Raw genomic sequence first — 20,659 nt, 5'->3', positions numbered from 1 at the left:
ACAGATTAATACATTCCTAGTTTCATTAAAGAGTTACACCACCAAACAGATCCAAGAAGTTAAATTTGACGACGAGGAACCCACTTTTCAGAAAATAAAAGTTTGGAGACGGCTGGAAAGGATGATGAAGAAAACGATATTATAAGTACACAACCTTTCGACAAGATTATGTCATCATCAGGTACCAATCGGGACATAGTCTTGTCGATACCTTGTGCACTTATAGTTTTCTTCATTACCCATTCAAGCAGTCTCCAAACGTTTATTTTCTGAAAAAGTGGGTTCCTCGTCGTCAAATTTAACTTCTTGATTCTGTTTGGTGGTGTAACTCTTTAATGAAGCTGGTAATATATTAATCTGTCCTATTTTGTTAGAGCACTTCTTGGATTTGTTTGGTGGTGTAACTCTTTAATGAAGCTGGTAATATATTAATCTGTCCTGTTTTGTTAGAGCACTTCTTGGATTTGTTTAGTGACGTAACCTTTTAATGAAGCTATGATTATATTAATCTGTCCTGTTTTGTTAGAGCACTTCTTGGATTTGTTTAGTGACGTAACCTTTTAATGAAGCTAGTAATATATTAATCTGTCCTATTTTGTTAGAGCACTTCTTGGATTTGTTTGGTGGTGTAACTCTTTAATGAAACTAGGAATGTATTAATCTGTCCTGTTTTGTTAGAGCACTTCTTGGATTTGTTTGGTGGTGTAACTCTTTAATGAAACTAGGAATGTATTAATCTGTCCTGTTTTAACAGATATAATATTGTGGTCTGTCTTGATCTATATTCCAATATCATGAGCTCATGTAATATTGGGATCTATCTTGATTTTTATTCCAATATCGTGAACCCATTTAATATTGTGGTCTGTCTTGATCTATATTCCAATATCGTGAGCCCATGTAATATTGGGGTCTGTCTTGCTTTTTATTCCAATATCGTGAGCCCATGTAATATTGTGGTCTGTCTTGCTTTTTATTCCAATATCGTGAGCCCATGTAATATTGGGGTCTGTCTTGCTTTTTATTCCAATATCGTGAGCCCATGTAATATTGGGGTCTGTCTTGCTTTTTATTCCAATATCGTGAGCCTATGTAATATTGGGGTCTGTCTTGATCTATATTCCTGTCTGCTCCAATATTAATTCTCGTTTCGTGAAACTGAAGTGCCTCTCTTCACTCTCTCCATAATTTCACTGATGAAGAAACTGCTGCTTCCTCTGTCAGCTTTCTACAGTTTGCTATACACGTGACTATTCCCTCCTCTGTGCACCACGCTTTTGTTGTTGCTTCATAGAACTCTTTAACATTTCATATTTTGGAGAACATAATTTCGCTATTTCTTATAACTAGTTTAAATATGGTGTGATAAAAGTTATCGAAACTCTTATTAAAAAGCATTAGTCAAACAGGTTCGACTTGTGTATGTGTGTATATATATATATATAATTCTTTCACGGACTCTTTATAGTATATTTATACACAAATATCTGGGAACAATACATAAAGCATATATTTATGCTGGTTCCTTTCGACAAAATAGTAGATTCTAAAAAGGGCTGTGTTCGGTCTTATTACGTGTATGTCATTAGCATCTGTCTTTAAGTTGTTCACATTACTGGAGCAGTTATAATGTATTTATCTGTAAGTATGCTCTCATAAACCATGTAAACTGTAATGTGTTAAATATTCCAACTGTTATCAATTTATTAACATTCATGGTACTGTATATATATAGCACGAGAAAACAATATATTGTGTACTTTTTAATTTAAACTTCAAACATTCTAGTTTCTAACCGTTTTTCTGTCTCAAAATGGCTTCCTCCATTTATTACCGAGTTGAGAACGTATAGAAAAAAGCCTTCAAGCGTAGCTTCACTTGTCAAGCTCTGTCAACAACGCAAGAAGGTTTCCATTTGTAGTTGCTATGGAAACTGGAAATTCGCCTTTGAAGGTGGAGTTCGCAGTGTGCTCCTCCTCCGCTCATAAATCTTGAGCCTTAATTCTGCAGCACGTAGGAATTGTTGGATCGATAGTTTAGTGACGGCAACTGCCTCACAAATCGACTAAATAAACGTTCTTTGTCGGATATAACTATTAATTCATATCATACGTACAACGTATTCTAGTTACTGTTTTATAATACACATTTTGTCCTTAATTGCCAGCATATAAAAATCATATGGAGGAACACTCGAATTTAGAAAAAAAAAGTTTATAAAGATTTTTGTGACCAGATTGTAATTTCTAAATTATTTAAAAAATTAATGGAGCTTCACGGAACATGTTTCTAATAAAATTCCATAAAATCTTTGGTTATTGTGTGTGCTGAGACCACACAACTCGAGGTGAATACGTGAGAAAATCCTTGCTGCAAAAGCCTATTTCTCTTGCAAAATACAATAAGTATTATAAAAACCTCTCATGATTTAACACAAACACCTTGTACACTGAATGGCTTGTCTGTATCATGTGAGATATATGGTGCCATCCTGGGACGGAAACACGTGAATGGGTTGTTCTCGTTTATAGTCCAGTTGATTTGTGAATTTCATAAGGGTCTGTGACATTCAATGTGATAATTACCGAATTCTTTGGTCAAAAGTAAGCTAAATAAGATCACATTCAATATGATAATTACCGAATTCTTTGGTCAAAAGTAAGCTAAATAAGATCACATTCAATGTCATAATTACCGAATTCTTTGGTCAAAAGTAAGCTAAATAAGATCACATTCAATATGATAATTACCGAATTCTTTGGTCAAAAGTAAGCTAAATAAGATCACATTCAATATGATAATTACCGAATTCTTTGGTCAAAAGTAAGCTAAATAAGATCACATTCAATGTCATAATTACCGAATTATTTGGTCAAAAGTAACTAAATAAGATCACATTCAATGTCATAATTACCGAATTATTTGGTCAAAAGTAAGCTAAATAAGATCACATTCAATGTGATAGTTACCGAATTATTTGGTCAAAAGTAAGCTAAATAAGATCACATTCAATGTGATAATTACCGAATTATTTGGTCAAAAGTAAGCTAAATAAGATCACATTCAATGTGATAATTACCGAATTATTTGGTCAAAAGTAAGCTAAATAAGATCACATTCAATGTCATAATTACCGAATTATTTGGTCAAAAGTAAGCTAAATAAGATCACAGCTATAGAAAAAAAAAGTGCTGTAGAATAGTGGGTCTAATAATTATCTTTATTATTGTTCTTACTGTTCTAAACTTTGAAAAATTTTCATAAACGATTATAAAAAGTGTGAATTTTGCAATATATTTTTCGAATTACGAGCATCCTACTACACGGTGGACTATCAAATTAAAGATTTATAGATTATCAAAATATGTCTGGACTACTTGACTAAGGAAGCTCATTATACTAATATAATAATAAGTTGGCAACAACGATTTATAAGCATAATGACATGATTTATTATTTGGATAATATACTACGTGTTTCAACAAAACATTCATCTGTTTTCATCACACCAACGTTCTGTCGAAACATGTTACCACAAAAATGAGTCACTTTATTATGCTTATAAATCGTTCTTGTAAACTAACTATTATGTCTAGAGATATAGATATGTTTAACATGCATTACGATAAGACAAGCAGAACGTGTAATTCATTTATTCTTTTTGTTTAGCTCTTCGAAACATGTAGACTAAATTTTTCTTCTGACATAGATTTTTCTTATCCCCCTAGTCGGTGATTCAAATGCCTGGGTTTCGAAGCCTAGGGGACGGGGAGGAGGTGGAGTTTGAATGCAAGGTGTCGGAGAAAGGCTTGGAGGCGACCATTGTGACGGGTCCAAGTGGAGAAGACTGCAGAGGGTCACACCGCCGACCCATGTCAAAGAAGCGTTTTAGAAAGATAAGGTAGAGTGCGCTGTTCGGTTATTTATTGAAGGATAACAACTGCCAGTGTCAGTTTAGTGTGCTTTACGAATATAACGTTCAATATTCTGTACCAGGCACATTTAGAAACTTTAACTACTGGCCAACTTCTAATAAATGCTTGAGAGACATGTGAGAAGTTACTTTGTACCAAGTTTCATTGGAGATTGAACCCGTTATAATTGTTTGTTGTTGTTGTTGTTTTGGGGGGGAGGACATACTATATGTTTCGACAGAACATTGATCTGTTGAAACGCGTAATATGTTCCTCCCAAAATACACCACTTCATTATGCGTATAAATATTTTTTGTTAATTTACTGTTATATTACCATAATGTGCTTCAATACACAAGGCTACTGTATTCTTACAGAGTTTTATCAAAAGGCCACACCAATAAACAGATCCAAGAAGTGCTCTAACATATATATATATATATTTGATATCTATAATTGTGGATACAACGTTTCGGGCAATGCCCTTCTTCAGGTGTCACTATTATATTAACTCTTTTAGTGGTTTTGACCTATAACATACTTCTTTTTATCTTTGTCAACAACCAGTACGTGTAATTTCTTACACAGTTTAATACAAGCTTTATAAGTACGTGCCACTTTCGAATAAATATCAAATAATATACGTAAAGTGAAGATATTTTTGGTCAATAAGAATGTACGAGTCAGTGTTGAGTTTCGAAAGCTTTGACAGACTCGTAACTACATATAGTTTCAACGGTATTGTTAATAAGCATTTAGTAATGTTTCTAAAAGTCAACAAGTTGATTTTTTCATAATATATTTTAACCTATGCTTTTAAATTTAACTACTAATGCTTTACCCATTTTTATTTATCAATTAATTTTGCTTTTATCTAAGCTTATTTCTGTTTTGTTTTTAGTTTAGAAATATTGATGCTGGTATGAATCAGTTATAATTTTTGTGATAAGTGTCTAGCTAATTTTATAAATTTTTAAATTGTCATCTTGAAACTGTGGTAGTAGCAAGATAAATAAAGCATGTCGCTTTACCATATCTGACCAGACCAGGTATGGTAATACCAAATCACTCTGGTATATCCTAAATTATATTAATTTCTTATTTGTTTTAAACGAGCAAGTTTCATACTCCTTAGTAACTAAATGAAGTAAAATAAGCATTTTACAAATATATTCATTAATAACTAGTCAGGTTTAACACTTGCTCAAAGTCTGATTGTGATTACATGCCCTAACGTAACCGTCTATTGGATGTGTGATTGCTGTTATATTACACCATTCGAAAAGGTTGGCTTGTAGTCTGTAGCAATATGAATTATAATATAATGGCGATTCTATTTGTTATAGTAATTAGTAGTATAACACTGAGGACGAATATTTTGTATAACTCCGCCAGACTACTTTCTAGTATCGTTCTTGTGGATTATTTTGTAGTCTTACCCATTGTTTGACTGATTTCGATTGCTTTTTGTATCATGACAGTGTTAACAACTATTAAGACGCCAAAAAATTAATGGTTGCTGTACGTCAAAGAAATAAGCTACAATGAATTTATCTTGCACACATACACATATATAGTTATTGCATAGTTAATTACAGAAACTTGTGTAAGAGCAATTTAGCATAGCTCGATATCTTAAAACCGAAAATAATATTTTGTTGTTGCACATTCTAATATATGTAAGTAGATATATGTAGGCTTAGTTTTATTATAGCTGTTTTCTTGTAAATAATATGCACCGTAACGTGACATAGTAAATACTGTGATTTTAAATTTCTGTGAACAGTTATTTTTGCTGTGTTTCTAAACCCATAACACGTACAACTCCCTTATTTTGTGTATATTTGAATTATTATTATATTTAAATTTATTTCTTCCTTATATAGAATAGTATTTATTCCTTCTGCCACCAAAGGTAGACTCAGGTTATGTTTTCACCCCAAGGAGTGTGTTTTTGTGTGGATTTTGATGAAAGTTGGTATACGTTTAAACTATGACCCAACTTAGAAGAGATTAGTTTTTGGAGGTGCAAGGTCACGGAAATCTAAAAAAAAATCACTATCTGTTAACATGAGGACCGATTTTTCACACTATGTTTTCTCTATAACTCAGTCAAAAATGATCGGGTTTTGATGAAACTTGGTGGACATATGTAGAATATAATTCTTCATTGTCCTGCCAAAAATGGTCCGTGTCCGTTGATAACGACGGACATACCGACACATTTTCGTATTGTTTAAGAACCGAATATCGTCAACGCTGCGTGGCGGTGGTGTATGCGTTCTACTGGGTGTCTGTCCCTCTAGTTGTTTTGGGTTCTACTGGGTGTCTGTCCCTCTAGTTGTTTTGGGTTCTACTGGGTGTCTGTCCCTCTAGTTGTTTTGGGTTCTACTGGGTGTCTGTCCCTCTAGTTGTTTTGGTTTCCGTGATATAATCTGTAATAGATTATTTTGAACATCATTATTTGGCACTTAGCCAATTACACATGAAACTATTATACGTTTGAAAATTTAAATAAATATGACTTAGATTTATTAGATCATTCAAAAACGATATTTATTGGTTTTTATTGACACTTAATTTTGGCGCATATGTGCTAATAAGTATTTTTTTTATATCCAATCGATACTCGCTAGATTTGTTAAAGGCTACAAGGCTTCCATTATGAATTGGGTACGATTAAAGCCGTTTGACTGAATTTTTTATTATACATTATATAAGTATGCGATGCAGTTTTACATAAATTCTAGCAGGGTGTAATAAAAACAGCCTTTTAGGCTGAGTGTTTAGTATCCATTCTAACAGTGTGTGGTATATGTAATCTCTTAAGTTGAGGTTTTACTATATATTTTAGTAGGAAGTTCACCAAAACAAAACTTATTCAATATTTTAATTCCTTTGATTTACTTTCTTTAATCAACCCCTTTAAAACATGTTAAAGTAATTTATACAAAGTAAGAGAATTAATATTACCATTTGGTATTTTTTTCTTTCTCAAACAATGAACTGATGTAAGCTTCATAATCATGTCCCCCTACAGTCTCTAGTGGTATTTCACTAACCTCTAAGAAGGCAGACAGAATGTTTCCTCTCCCTTTTTCTAGCGCACTGTTCTTTTCCTAAATGAAGAGGGCGTTCCCTGTTTTTATCAAACAAATGTTTATGAAATTTTATTTCATAACTTATACTTTTACACTGTTTCAAAAAAATGTGGATATATTTAGGCCTTGCAGTTGTGACTAATGAACGTGTGGATGAGGGTTATATAATAATTGGTTATCAATGTATATCTGATTTCCTGTCCTAACGTTTGAGTTATTGCCTTGGAGAAGATGATCAGTTCCTGTTCGATATATTATCAAGTTACATTTCAATGACGTTAATAGGTCTAATACTGGATTATCGTTCTATATTATGCATCACACTTTGATTAAGGAATAATCTAAAGACATCCTGATCAGTTGTTGTAAAGAGTCACCGATAGTTGAGTGGCTAGGAAACTGCAGAAATACGCGACATTTTAAATTTTATTATTGCTATATCAGGCAGACGGTAGCACTGTCTGTGTAAAGATAGCTCGGATTGTTCATCGAAGTGGTATTTTAAATATCTCCTCAAAAGGTCATCAGAACTTTACAATACTATTGTCAAAATAATGGGCTTATTATTCTTAATATTATATATAGTAGTATTTAGAAGTAGGTTGAATAATATAGGTGTTGGGCTGAAGATTTTTCTACAGTAGGTAAGGTGTCTGTGACTTGTTGGCGATAAATTCAAAAATAAAAGAACTGCACCCACTCCACTTGTTTTCAAAATAATATATATTCGAACTAATTAAATGTATGCATAACAGATTCTTCACACTATAAAGATTATAGGCATATCATAAATACTATATATAGTTCTCTTCTTCTTGTCAAAAGTTCACTTAGACCTATTCAATTGCTTTAGAATTTCAGTTGAAAAGCTGAACTAATTTTCTTTATTTCTATCGCACTAATATTCCGTGTATAATTAAATTACATTTATAGCATAAATTACCTTAGTTGTATGCTGCTCTTCCAGTAATCGTCTAGTCCTCGTACTTCAGATATCGCCTGTTTCTTTTGTCAGAGTGCACTCAGGCTTATTCAATTACTTTAGAACTCGCTCTAACGGAATAAATTATACTTCTTATCTCTTTTAAAACTGTTAGTTTTACTCTAACATATTAATCTTTAGGCCTGTATTAACCGTTAAGCCTTTCACTTCTATGGCAGTTAACTTTACGTTTAACTTTTCTTTGGCCAAATTTATACTTCCCTTAACTTTACTTTCTCGTCTGCTCTGTCTGTCTACTGTTCCTGCTCGTCTTACACTGTTTATATATTTATCGCTTAATCATCTGCTCGCCTTCTAGAAATCTCTATATCCTCGACATTAATAAATTTCACGCGACGTTCGATAACCTCAACATCAGTGAATTATAAACACAACGTACGATTCTTACTGAGTTACGTAACTAAACTTGTCATAACGTTTACTTTAAAATAATTGCTTTTAATTCTCTTGTTATGAAAAAAACTAAACAATCATGAGATATTTATTCACAAAATAACTTAATTAATAATTCCTACACTAAACAGTCTTTTATATCATGACAACTATAAAGTGTTTCCTTTTATAATAATATCTATGTAACGACTGAGTCACAAGTTCTGGGAATGCCCGTAAGTATCATAGCAAAAAGTTTGAATTTCATATTCTTCTTTCTTCTGCTTCCTTTTTATTGCACGATAATTCAAAAACCAAAACAATGGTGTCAACCAATTTCACTGAGGTGACATAGTTTCAAATGGAGTATCCACTTTTATAAGTATTGTTAATAACTAGTAGTAATTTAAAAAATTATAATTCTAGTGTTATCATTACCCCCTTCAAGTTAGCTTTCTTACAGACATTTGATGTTCCTTTAAAAAGCTTAAAACGGTGTGAAACAAAAATTATCAGCCATTAATAGATAAACTATAAATATTACAGTTGGAACCTCATTGTATTAAGAACTTGGTTGTAAATACGACCTTCCTATGTCTATTGAAACACTGAATTAAAAAAAAACAAGTAAAGAAAAACTTAAAAAAAGGAAGTAAATGTGGGGATGGCTAATAGCAATCCTTCAAAAACAACGCAAACAAGATAGTAGGGATACCATTTACATCATCCCTACATAAAAGCACAGGCAAGAATTAACATATAGCAAGATATATAACAATTCTATCACAATTGAGTTTAATTTCTCCTATTTTTGTCTGTTAACATTCTACTACATTGTGTGCCTATGCTATTTTGTAGAGATGATCCCTACTATCTTGTTTGCAATGTTTTTGAAGGATTGATATTAGCCATCACTATATTTACTTCCTTTTTTGAAAAGGTTTTTTTCTTTACTTGTTTATTAATCAACACACACTTCTACTTTCTTTAAGCTAACGAAGGTGATTTTCCTTTTGTTTAGCTTTGGTAATTTCAATATCCAAGTTAATAACTTTTGTTATATATATGTATTTAACAAACAAGCTAATTATTTATTTTTGGCTTGTACATTCTATATTTGAAATATCTGTGGAAAAGGCTCAATTTTCTTCCTTTTATGCAATTCTGAGTGTTTGACTTTAAAAGGAGTATTGTGTGTGTGTGTGTTATTGAAAATATATTTATAACAAGATTCCCGACAACAATAAACATATATTTATTAATGTTTAAACTTGGCAAATTTGACATAATAATTAGTGTGCCCGGAGTGTGAATCCGAGGATTCATGGTTCGTGATTATCGCAATATCGCACTCCGTACATTGGGGTCGTGAGTGCACTTCAAGAATGACGAACAAATCACACTCTTCAATCAGACAAGATTAACCCAAGAGTTAGCAGCTCGAAATTATAAACGACAATGCACTTAGTCCTTTTGTAGTTTTACGCGAAATTCTGAAACAATTTAAACTCAAAGAAAATACCACGAATTCAGAAAAGAGCTCGTTCCCCTGTGATTTACTGTGGTTTTATTTTTTAAATTTTGTTTTCCATGAAATATCGCATTGACCTTGTCGTTTTCTTATCATAGTGGTTGCATCATTGTTCTTATAAATTGTAATATATATAGATATATTTAATATGGCTACTTTATTGTTACTCGAAATATTTTGTAGCCTTAATATTTTTTAAATGAACAATGACGGAAATACTACAAAAGAGGGGGCCAGCCAAATGAAAATTGTGAAAAATTTCTGAGCGAGTCAAGTATAATAACTGTTACTGGCCCGGCATGGCCAGGTGGTTAGGGCGCTCGCCTCGCAATCTGAGGGTCGCGGGTTCGAATCCCCGTCACACCAAACATGCTCGCCCTTTCAGCTGTGGGGGCGTTATAATGTTACGGTCAATCCCACTATTCGTTGGTAAAAGAGTAGCCCAAGAGTTGGCGGTGGGTGGTGATGACTAATTGCCTTCCCTCTAGTCTTACACTGCTAAATTAGGGACGGCTAGCGCAGATAGCTCTCGTGTAGCTTTGCGCTAAATTCAAAAACAAACAATAACTGTTACCCCAGTAAAGATCTGAACTAATCTGACAGATGTACATCGCATGATCACGTATAGTCTGACTCACAAAATAAATTTACATCTTCACATCAACTTTTAAAAAATTGTATGATGTATCCCCACAAATTTTATCCAAAATAAAATTATAATAAATGTTGAGATATTAATTTTCCTTTGATATAAGTTTTATTGACATTTGTTTTAGATGAAATCGTTAAAAATAATCGAAACTTTAGTCCTAATTGTCGATTTTTAGCCTTCTGTTAAATTTTTATTCAGATTGTGGAAATCAATTTTCCACCCGCGCAAACAACTTGTTAATATGCGATACAGAGGCTGAAACACGTAGAGATGCAACACTTTTCAAGTTAAAAGTGTAGTTAAAATGGTCCTCCTTTTTAAAATTGAGTGGGTTATGTCCCGTTGTCCCCCGTCTTCGGTGCCCATGTTTTTAAGAATTGTGATAATTTATATATTCTGTGATAAAAGATTTTAACGACTTTTGCTGTCAAGTTAAGATCAGTCTATCAGGACGGTTCGTTATTACGATAAAGTTGTTAGAACGGTTTGTTATTTTGAATTTCAACTCCTATTTATTACTGTATGTAATTTATTAATATATATATATATATATATATATATATATACACACACACACATACATGATTTTTATGCTGTACCATTGGCGTCGGAAGAACTTCGAAAATGGGAGAGCCAACCATTTGGGGCTCTGACCATGTCCAAATACCATGAAGCTGATACAGTGTATACTGCCCTGAAATGTTATGAGTTGAGTAAAGTCGACAGTTATTGTAACCATTATAACTTATTGTAACCATACATTATATACATTGTATAGACATTTATTTTATTCTGATCTGACAATAAAACATCCATTTTTATTAATCCGGTGTTTTTTTCCCACTATCCTTGTATGTTGTTTGAAAATCACAAATTTTACCCGAGTTCAGTTATTAAAAATAGAGGCAGTGACCCCCTTTCTTTAAAATGTGGGTGGGCAATGTCTGCAAAGTGAAATGACATAAATAATACTTGATGTGTTACACCTCTGTGTAAAAATTAAATACTTATATTTTATTTCTAAAAAAAGCAAATATTGATCGACTGTATCAAAATTTGTGCTTGGTATGGAAAAAGTCAACATGAAAAAGTGTCAGCTGTTTAAAAATCCGTATTTGATATATAAAAATGACTTTGGATCTTTTTCTACATATGTTGAAGAACGCGTGCGTTTAGAACCTCTGATTTGACCAATTTAAAGTAAAATTTACGTCGTTGTTTCCAAAATAATTATATTGTATGTAGTTCTGAAATCTTAGAGCTTTTTGAGTTGTATAGCAATGGCAGTTCCGTTTATTATGCATATTGTACGTTTTTCATACATCTGTGAACAGTGACGCCAACAGAGGCTAACGTAAGCTGGTCGTTGCACGTTTTAGGCCAATGGATTTACATATTTGTGACGCTAGGTGGCTACGTTCAGTTGGAGATGAATAGAAATTTCTTGAGTAATTTCCTGATCATATGTACGTATATTCTTACAACATTACATACAAACGCAAGATATGATAGGTTTTCTGAAGATTGAAAAATTATGCTTGAGTTAACATAATATCCAAAGAAAACTATATCAAAGACTTGAGGGGTCATGCAATGCTACATATTCTTACTGCTTGTAATGTTCAGAACAAAAACTACCAAAGTAAGCGTGTACGTGCATAATGTTTTCTAGTGAATCAAGCTTAACATTTTTTAGCATCACAAATTTGTAGATTTCTCGGCGAATACACAGCTGTTGTTTAGAACTTAGATGTGTGTTTTTATTGTGAAGAAATTCCAGACACACTTGATAATGTTATTAGGAACTAAACAGATAACTTGTGTCGATGTTGTTTCACCTTGTTGATTCTAGCGGGCGCGTGGATTTTAGTTGTTTACGTCATGAGGCAGTCCAATCCAGTAAAGTTGTTTGTGTGATAATTTATACCTTTAGAACAAGCTTACTTTCACGGACGTTGTACACTTTGCCCCTCCTACAGGTAGTTAATGATTGAGGAGGAGCCTTAGTTATTTTCAAACCTAGGTTGTTGTTTACTGGAAGTATAAACACTAGAAAAACACGGTACATTACTTAAGGCAAAATATACGTAATGTTTGACATTCGATTCTTCTGTTTTGAAGCAAAATTATATATATCAAGTAACGTGATAAGAGCAATGCAATAACCTTGACTCTCTGAGATTACAAAAACATTTTCAGTTATTATAATTAATATATATATACGCATTTAGCCTGGGGATTACAGCGCTCGACTCAAAATCTGATTGGCGCCGGATCAAAACCCGTCTCTGAACATGCTCGCCCTTTTAGTCGTGGGCGCGTTATGATGTTATGATCAATCTCACTATTTGTTGGCGGTTGGTCTGTCACATCAAAATTCAATTGGGCTAGAGTGGTTAGCCCTTGAGTAGCTTTACGCGAATTTAAACGAAAGAAACAAATTATTTTGTATGATATTTGATGGTTGAGGCAAAGGAAACATTTTATATTCAAAAATTCCATCTTTATTAGACAAAGGAAAAGATTAAGTGGGACATAAGAATACACGAGGAGCCTTCAGATATGAAAATAACATCTAGCAATGACAGGATTATTCAATTGAAGTTGGCTTGTTGTTTTTGTTTAAGATAAGAGTTGAAAAATGTGGCCAACCGAAAATAACATTTATGAATAGACAAATAACAGAGCAAACATTTTGGCTGAATTTTCTCTAAGTGTCTAGAATGCTCGGTTTTCTTATTATTCGATGTTAAGTTTTTTATATGATAACTTGTGAATTTCGTTAATAGGTGGGCATCGCATGGCCAGGTGGTTAGGGCTCACAACTCGCAATCTGCGGGTTCGAACCCCCATCTCACCAAACATGCTCGCCCTTTCAGCCGTGGGGCGTTATAATGTGACGATCAATTCCACTATTCGTTGGTAAAAGAGTAGCCCAAGAGTTGGCGGTGGGTGGTGATGACTAGCTGCATTCCCTCTAGTTTTCCACTGGTGAATTAGGGACGGCTAGCGCAGATGGCCATCTTGTATTTTGGTGCCAAATGAAAAAAAAAGGTAATAGGTGTATGTGGATTGTGTAATATAGCCAATGCTATTAAAGTATCATCGTATTGAAAAACGAATGATTACAGGGCCGTCTTTGATTCGATATAAATCGGTTGCACTTCTAAGAGCTGCCGTCCCCTGGTGGACCAGCGGTAACTTTATGGACTTAAACAGATTCCCACTGTGTAGCTTTGCACTAAAAAAATAATGTCTAAGAACTGCCTCCATTTTTAACGGGAGTTTTCTTTTCGGTTACAGGATGGTAAAATAAAAAAGTAGGCAGAATATGTAAATCTGTGTGAATAATGGACTTTGGGAAACTCCAGAACGTAATTAATACCGGGAACCACTAAACTCGGCGATGTAAGATTGAAACTTATTATGCTATCTTCGATTAACGACGCATGATGATCTGCTCAGACTTTATTAGCAGGATTCCGTTGCGTTAATAAATCTGTATGTCGCATGTTTTTCTCTCAATCGCAAAGAACTCTTAGAGTACGTATACAATATTCAGTTAATACTGCTAAAATAAAAGCCTTCGTTAGACAAAGAATGCTTACTAAACCCTCTGGTGTAGGAAACCACTTCAATAAGGAATGTTTTATACAGTTACTGGTGGATCAGCTGACCGACCGTGCGTGAAACTCGAATTTTATACCTCAGAGCATCACGCGAAAAAGCGACATCGACATCTTGCGGCGCAGTTTGTGTGTGTTTGTATGTAGCTAAACAACACCTGCTAAATCCTCACCCACATTATGTCCCACTGTTATTTAAAAGGTCAGTGGTCGGCAACCCGCGGGACGCATATAGCCCCCTTGGGACCAACTGGAAGCCCACCTGCCTCCTAAAGTATGATACACCTATAGCTAATCTTTCTTCACATGTTTCATGTTTGGCTTATGACCAAGTCTGTCTTGAGAGTGTTTGAGAGCCGCACATGTGGCCCGTGGATTAGTTTAGATTGCCCTCCACTCGTCTGTAATACTTTAGTAAGCTTTACTTTTTCTTTCCATGTAAGCTGTTAAAAAAATACTCCCCCCCCCTCTTTTCAAGGAACAGTAGGTCATAACGAGTGTAATTGTATGCTTTTAATTATGTACTTTCATGACGCCTTCCTTCAGAAACAGATGATCGTACTTAGCACCCAGTGTTATTTTAGTGTTCTCTCCGCCTTTAAATAGAATAGAGTGATACGTATAAATACACACTAACCAAATGTTTTTTCAACGTCTAGAGTTAATCTCCATTGCACTTTTACACATATATGATTAGGTATACAACTTGTACTTACGTTGTTCTTGATTACTGTCGTATATTTACTTTACGGGATGAAAAATCACTACGTTCTTGATTACTGTTGTGTATTTACCGCACCGGTGCATTGAAAAATCACTATGTTCTTGATTACTGTTGTGTATTTACCGCACCGGTGCATTGAAAGATCACTATGCACTTGATTACTGTTGTATATTTACCTCACCGGTGCATTGAAAAATCACTATGTACTTGATTACTGTTGTATATTTACCTCACCGGTGCATTGAAAAATCACTATGTACTTGATTACTGTTGTATATTTACCTCACCGGTGCATTGAAAAATCACTATGTACTTGATTACTGTCGTATATTTACTTTACGGGATGAAAAATCACTATGTTCTTGATTACTGTTGTATATTTACTTTACGGGATGAAAAATCACTATGTTCTTGATTACTGTTGTATATTTACCTCACCGGTGCATTGAAAAATCACTCTTTTTTTTTGGTTTTATCATTGTTCTTGTTAGGCGCAAAGCTAAACAACGGGCTATCTGTGCTGTGCCTACCGCGAGTGTTGAAACCCGATTTTGAACATTATAAGCCCTCAGACTTCCCGCTGAACCACCGGGGGGATTTTTTTATTATGTTACCATTTGTGAGTAAATGTATATTACTCGAAAATTAGCTAAATTGGGTTTTATCCTTAAGTTCAATGGACGTTAGCAAGAAAGTTCTGATGATTGGAATAATAGTACCTTAGTGTTCACCAAAATTACATTAATTATGTTTACCTGTGAACAAGACTTTTATGAAGTAATACGTTTCTATTTTACCAGTGTTATTAAGCCTTTCTATAAACATTTTTTTTCATAACTTATTTCTCGTATCCTGGGGCCATTAGTCTTAACAGTGTGGTTTAAGACCAAGCCGCCATTTGACATTCTTCCCAAAGAATTAGTGTAATACATTCTTGTTTAACTGTATCAAGCTGATCATACGAAGTTGTTTTTGTCACTATGGTACACTCACTGTCACTGTATACAAGAACAATATACATAGAGTTGTTTATTCTATGGCACCAGTTTATTTGTTCTGTTTCACTAGCATGAGAGCTAAACTGTTATTGGATCGTCTATATTGGTGGGTGAGAGGGGATGCCGGTTTTTTTTTCTTGGTGAAATCGATGAGAATGTTTTGAAACTACAATAGATAAGCTGTCTTTTGCACAATAATACGTCATGTCGAGCAGAACCATTGCAGCTTCCCACTGTTTGCTTCGGAGGATATCGGGAGAAAGATGTTTATGTTGTTGAGCGAGTACATTGTGTCATTTGTGTTTTGACGTCGTCATGACGTATGTATGACGGTGTGTTAGAACAACATGCGGAACAAAAGGTGTGGCTTCTGTAGTAGTTAAGCAAAGGCAACATTGTGGATCCCATCTTTGTACACATCTCGTGTAACTATTGAAAATTTACAGACCAGAATGAAATATACTAGTTATTTTTAATACTGCTAGTGTTTTAGAATTCAAAATCCAACCTACAGTCTATAACAATGTAAGCATTGCGAGGATTCTTGACTAAGTATTATGTATAAAACATTTTAAAACACTAATTAAATATTAGTTCATAGATAGCTCATTTACAACTATATATTATTGTTTTTAGTCGTAGTTAACAACTTTAACCTTTGTGTAAGGTAACAGAATCATTAGTTAAGCTTATTTATTATCAAGTCGTAAATTATCTCAGTAAACGTAACATATGCTTTGTTTTTCTGACTTAGATACACAAGTTATAGATTAAACTTGTTTGTGTATAGCTGTCGTTTCTGATCAATTTATACTTCGAAGTCCGAGAGATACATACATATAACTGGTAGAAACTAATTATTATTACACATTTCAAAATATTAGTTTTACGTAGCAGTTAAAGATAATTATTATACGTCTTTTCCAGACCGTGGGGGAGGGGTAAAACCAAATACTTTCTAAGCTATTTGACAGTAGTATCCAGCACGGGGTCAAATAGCTTTCTCGTTTGTTGACCGTTCAACTTGTTAACGTGGAGAGAGTGGACGAACCGGAGATGAGCGGGCTGGCCTCGGCACCAGACCCGCTCGTTACTCCGTCTCAACAACCGCGTCTTGTCAAAGAAGGATGGCTTCTAAAGAGAGGTAAGAAAGCGTCACATCGACTTTACTCTTGACGGCCCTAATGTTTTAATCATGGGTCATAATGAAGATCCTATGAGATATCGTGGGTATATTTATTCACATTTCAAAGTGTATGACAAAAATGTGTGTTTAGAATTAATTACTGCCAAGTACATATAGTACTCGAGTATTAAGTTTAAATGCCTCAGAAAATTCTTACTGTGCTGACTTAATTAGTCAGTTATCATAGATTTAATTATTCATGTAGGAATTTTAACTTATTCTTGATGTGTCTAAAGTCTTGTTGTTTATTTATATTTTTCTACAAACACTTGGATGGTTCTGAAACTTATTCTAGCTAACAGCCTAAAACTGCCCATAGAGAGTATAAAAATTATATCATTTAAAAAATATGTTTATCAACATTTATATTTGAAAAATGTGTTCAGTGAAGAGAAAACTCCCTGTTTTTACATAGTATTTAAAATAACTTTGTAAGATTTGATTTTATTGTTATATATTCAAACTGTAATAAGTTGTTGATTTTATTGTTATATATTCAAACTGTAATAAGTTGTTGATTTTATTGTTATATATTCAAACTGTAATAAGTTGTTGCATGTACATTCATGCTTACCAGTACTTTTATCAGTGTAACAGATCCAAATATAAGGACTATTTAATAAAGAAACTGCAAAATGATAAACGTATGGGACTTGGGTACTTCTTTTCAAAATAAATTTGATTTTTCAGTTTGTTTTTGTATAACTAATTATACAGATAAACCAGTTTGAAAAAACTAGCATCCTTATTATTATATGTTTAATGTTGTCTTGTGTAAAATATTGTAATTACTTTCAAATGCTAGAGGAATCGTAAGTGTTTTGGAATTTGAGTTACAAATATATATGTTCCTCAGGAAAGAAAAAGTTCTATTAGATTAAACATTGTTCCCTGTAAGACATCTTAATAAGTTAACTTAACCGTGAAGATAAACATTTGTATTATCCTTACACCAATCACCTATACATGTAAAACATACTAAGTAAACATTTTTAATAAACTAACACTACTTTCACATATCTAATAACAAAGTAAAATAAGCCATATTTTAAATACTTTAACACTAGTACACATATGTTTGTAATAACATCATTAAATAAAAAGTTCCACAAGAGTATTAGTTACATATAAGTGTAATAAAATGACCAAATAGATATGTAATAATACCACCAAATAAACATTTTTAATAATTTAAACTATTTGCATTCTTATATATAAACACCTTCAAATTAATATTTTTATTTAACTAGTTAATTATACTGTGTATTTAATAACACCACAAGGTAAATATTTTCTGTAAGTGTACACAAGTTAGATACATATGTAATAACACTACCAAATAAAACATTTTTGATAACCAAATAAGTATGTTTGATAAATTTATGTACACTAGTTACATGTGTACAGAATAACACCACCAAATGAATACTTTTTGCAAATTTGTGTTATTTACATATATCTATCTATCTATATTGAATTTGCGCTTTTTATATATATATACACAAATAAAAAATGTTATCAATGTAAATCCACATGTATTTGTAACAACATCATCAAGTAAATATATTTAACAAATTTACACTATTTACAGCTGTTATATATATGCGTAAAGTAACATCACCAAATAACTATTTATAGTATATGGTGAACCCATTTTTTAAGCTTGCAAATAATTATTATACTTGTCATAGGACATTAATATTAAGCCTATTATATTTGTATGATACATTTTTATTCAGTTCTTTAGGGTTTTTCAAGAAGAAGAATATATAATAGTATTGGATACGGTGGACACAGGGTGGTTAAAATATTATTATATACTTCTTCTTGAAAAATCCTAAAGGATTGAATGAACAATATATCAAAAACATAACAAGACCAAGACTAGTGTCTTATAACAAGTATAAGTATATATATATATATGTGATAGTACCACCCAATATAAAATGTTAATAATCTTACACTAGTTTTACATGTGTATGTGATAACATAAAATTAATTTTTTGTAAACTTAACACTAGTCAGTACTAGATACATAAGTATTTGATATCATCACTGAATAGATATTTGTATTAAGCTTACACTAGTTTTACATGTGTATGTAATAACATAAAATTATTTTTTTTGTAAACTTAACACTAATCAGTACTAGATACATAAGTATTTGATATCATCACTGAATAGATATTTGTATTAAGCTTACACTAGTTTTTTATATATATATATATGTATGTATGTACAGTACAGGAAGTAGGTATGGAAAAAGTGAATAAATGGATATAAAATGCAAAGATTATGGGATTACTTCTATTGTATAAAAATTAATGCACCAGCTTATTTTCATGATTTGATAGTTATACTGTGTGTGACTGTTGGCCAACCAGTCAGTACAACCAATCATATTATTCCTAGCAGTAGTGTGGTGAATGCATTCATGGCTTCCAGGATGAAATTGCTACATGAAAAATGTGTAGAATTGAAATTTTTATCTGGTGAAAACTACTGCATGCAACATATTGAGCCAAAATTGAGTTCAGTAGGGACTGTATGGAAACAGAAGAAAATGTGTGAAGCTAGTATTGTTGATAATAGAATTAGTTAGGAACTTAGAATGCTCTAAATCATACCCTACACCATTATAGAGCAAAATGAAAACTATGGTTACAGAACAAAAAATAATACTTCATCCAAAAGAATCAATTGTGATGAAGGTTCACATATCTCATGCTACTGTTAACAAGATAATGAACAAGCCAAAAGTTTATCAAAATTTAGAGTCTGAAATTGACCTTGTCAATTTTTGTAGAAGCTTTTCACAATTGAAACTGTGAAGTTGGGCAATAGTACATAATCATGACTATGAGATTGAGCATGACTAATGATGAAAGAAGTAATTCCAAGGACAACATAGGAATTGGAACATCATCCTAATAAAATGTAATTAACCTTCATTAGAAAAGTAAATGCCTTTTTTAGATAAAATTCTTGTCTTCCTTTGTAAGGTTTAAAAATATCTATATCCATATGCATTGAAAAAATATATCTGTTGTTTCCTGTACATTTCTCTTATGGGTTTAATAGTAAGTTTTTAGGAAAAATTGGGCATTCTGCGGTAGTTTTTTATACAGTTATGTTAATTTTTTAGGTGAACACATAAAAAACTGGAGGCCAAGGTACTTCATCTTATTGGAAGATGGATCTCTAATAGGGTTCAAAAGTAAGCCAGAACATGGTTATAGTGATCCACTCAATAACTTTACAGTTAGAGGTAGGCAGCTATCAGTTTTCTAGTGTTATTTGCATATATATATAATGATCTTTTATGAGATAATGGCTATAGAGCTTTCATATATCAGTAATAATTCTGTTGTCTAAATATAAATTGCAATATTTATTTAAACATTAAAACTCAAAAGTTTAACACACTGTCTGGACTGCACATGGATAAACATGTTGTGACAGGACTTCTTCATAATTGGAGGGAGGAGAGCTTGTACTTTGATTAGTGCTAAAAACGTCTACAGCATGCTATTGTAAACAAAAATTAAAGTA

General features: G+C 32.8%; 1 protein-coding gene across 5 annotated transcripts in view; it reads left to right on the top strand.

Annotated features, from left to right (window-relative positions):
* LOC106463228 (RAC serine/threonine-protein kinase-like) overlaps positions 1–20,659 on the top strand; it is a 61,227-nt gene that overhangs the window by 20,563 nt on the left and 20,005 nt on the right. For 4 of the 5 annotated variants that reach the window (XM_022390863.1, XM_022390876.1, XM_022390883.1 and 1 more), the window contains 2 exons: positions 16,849–17,065; positions 20,253–20,375. In XM_022390863.1, coding sequence (XP_022246571.1) covers positions 16,978–17,065; positions 20,253–20,375 — 211 coding nt within the window. In that variant the 5' untranslated portion in view covers positions 16,849–16,977. Of the gene's footprint in view, positions 1–16,164; positions 16,447–16,848; positions 17,066–20,252; positions 20,376–20,659 lie in introns of those variants that run through there. The other variant, XM_022390889.1, reaches the window with a different exon arrangement.

Source organism: Limulus polyphemus, unplaced genomic scaffold (genome assembly GCF_000517525.1).
Source record: "Limulus polyphemus unplaced genomic scaffold, Limulus_polyphemus-2.1.2 Scaffold51, whole genome shotgun sequence".
NCBI classification, from domain to species: Eukaryota; Metazoa; Arthropoda; class Merostomata; order Xiphosura; family Limulidae; genus Limulus; species Limulus polyphemus.
Note: the sequence above shows the minus strand (reverse complement) of the source record. Positions and strands in the feature narration are given on the sequence as shown.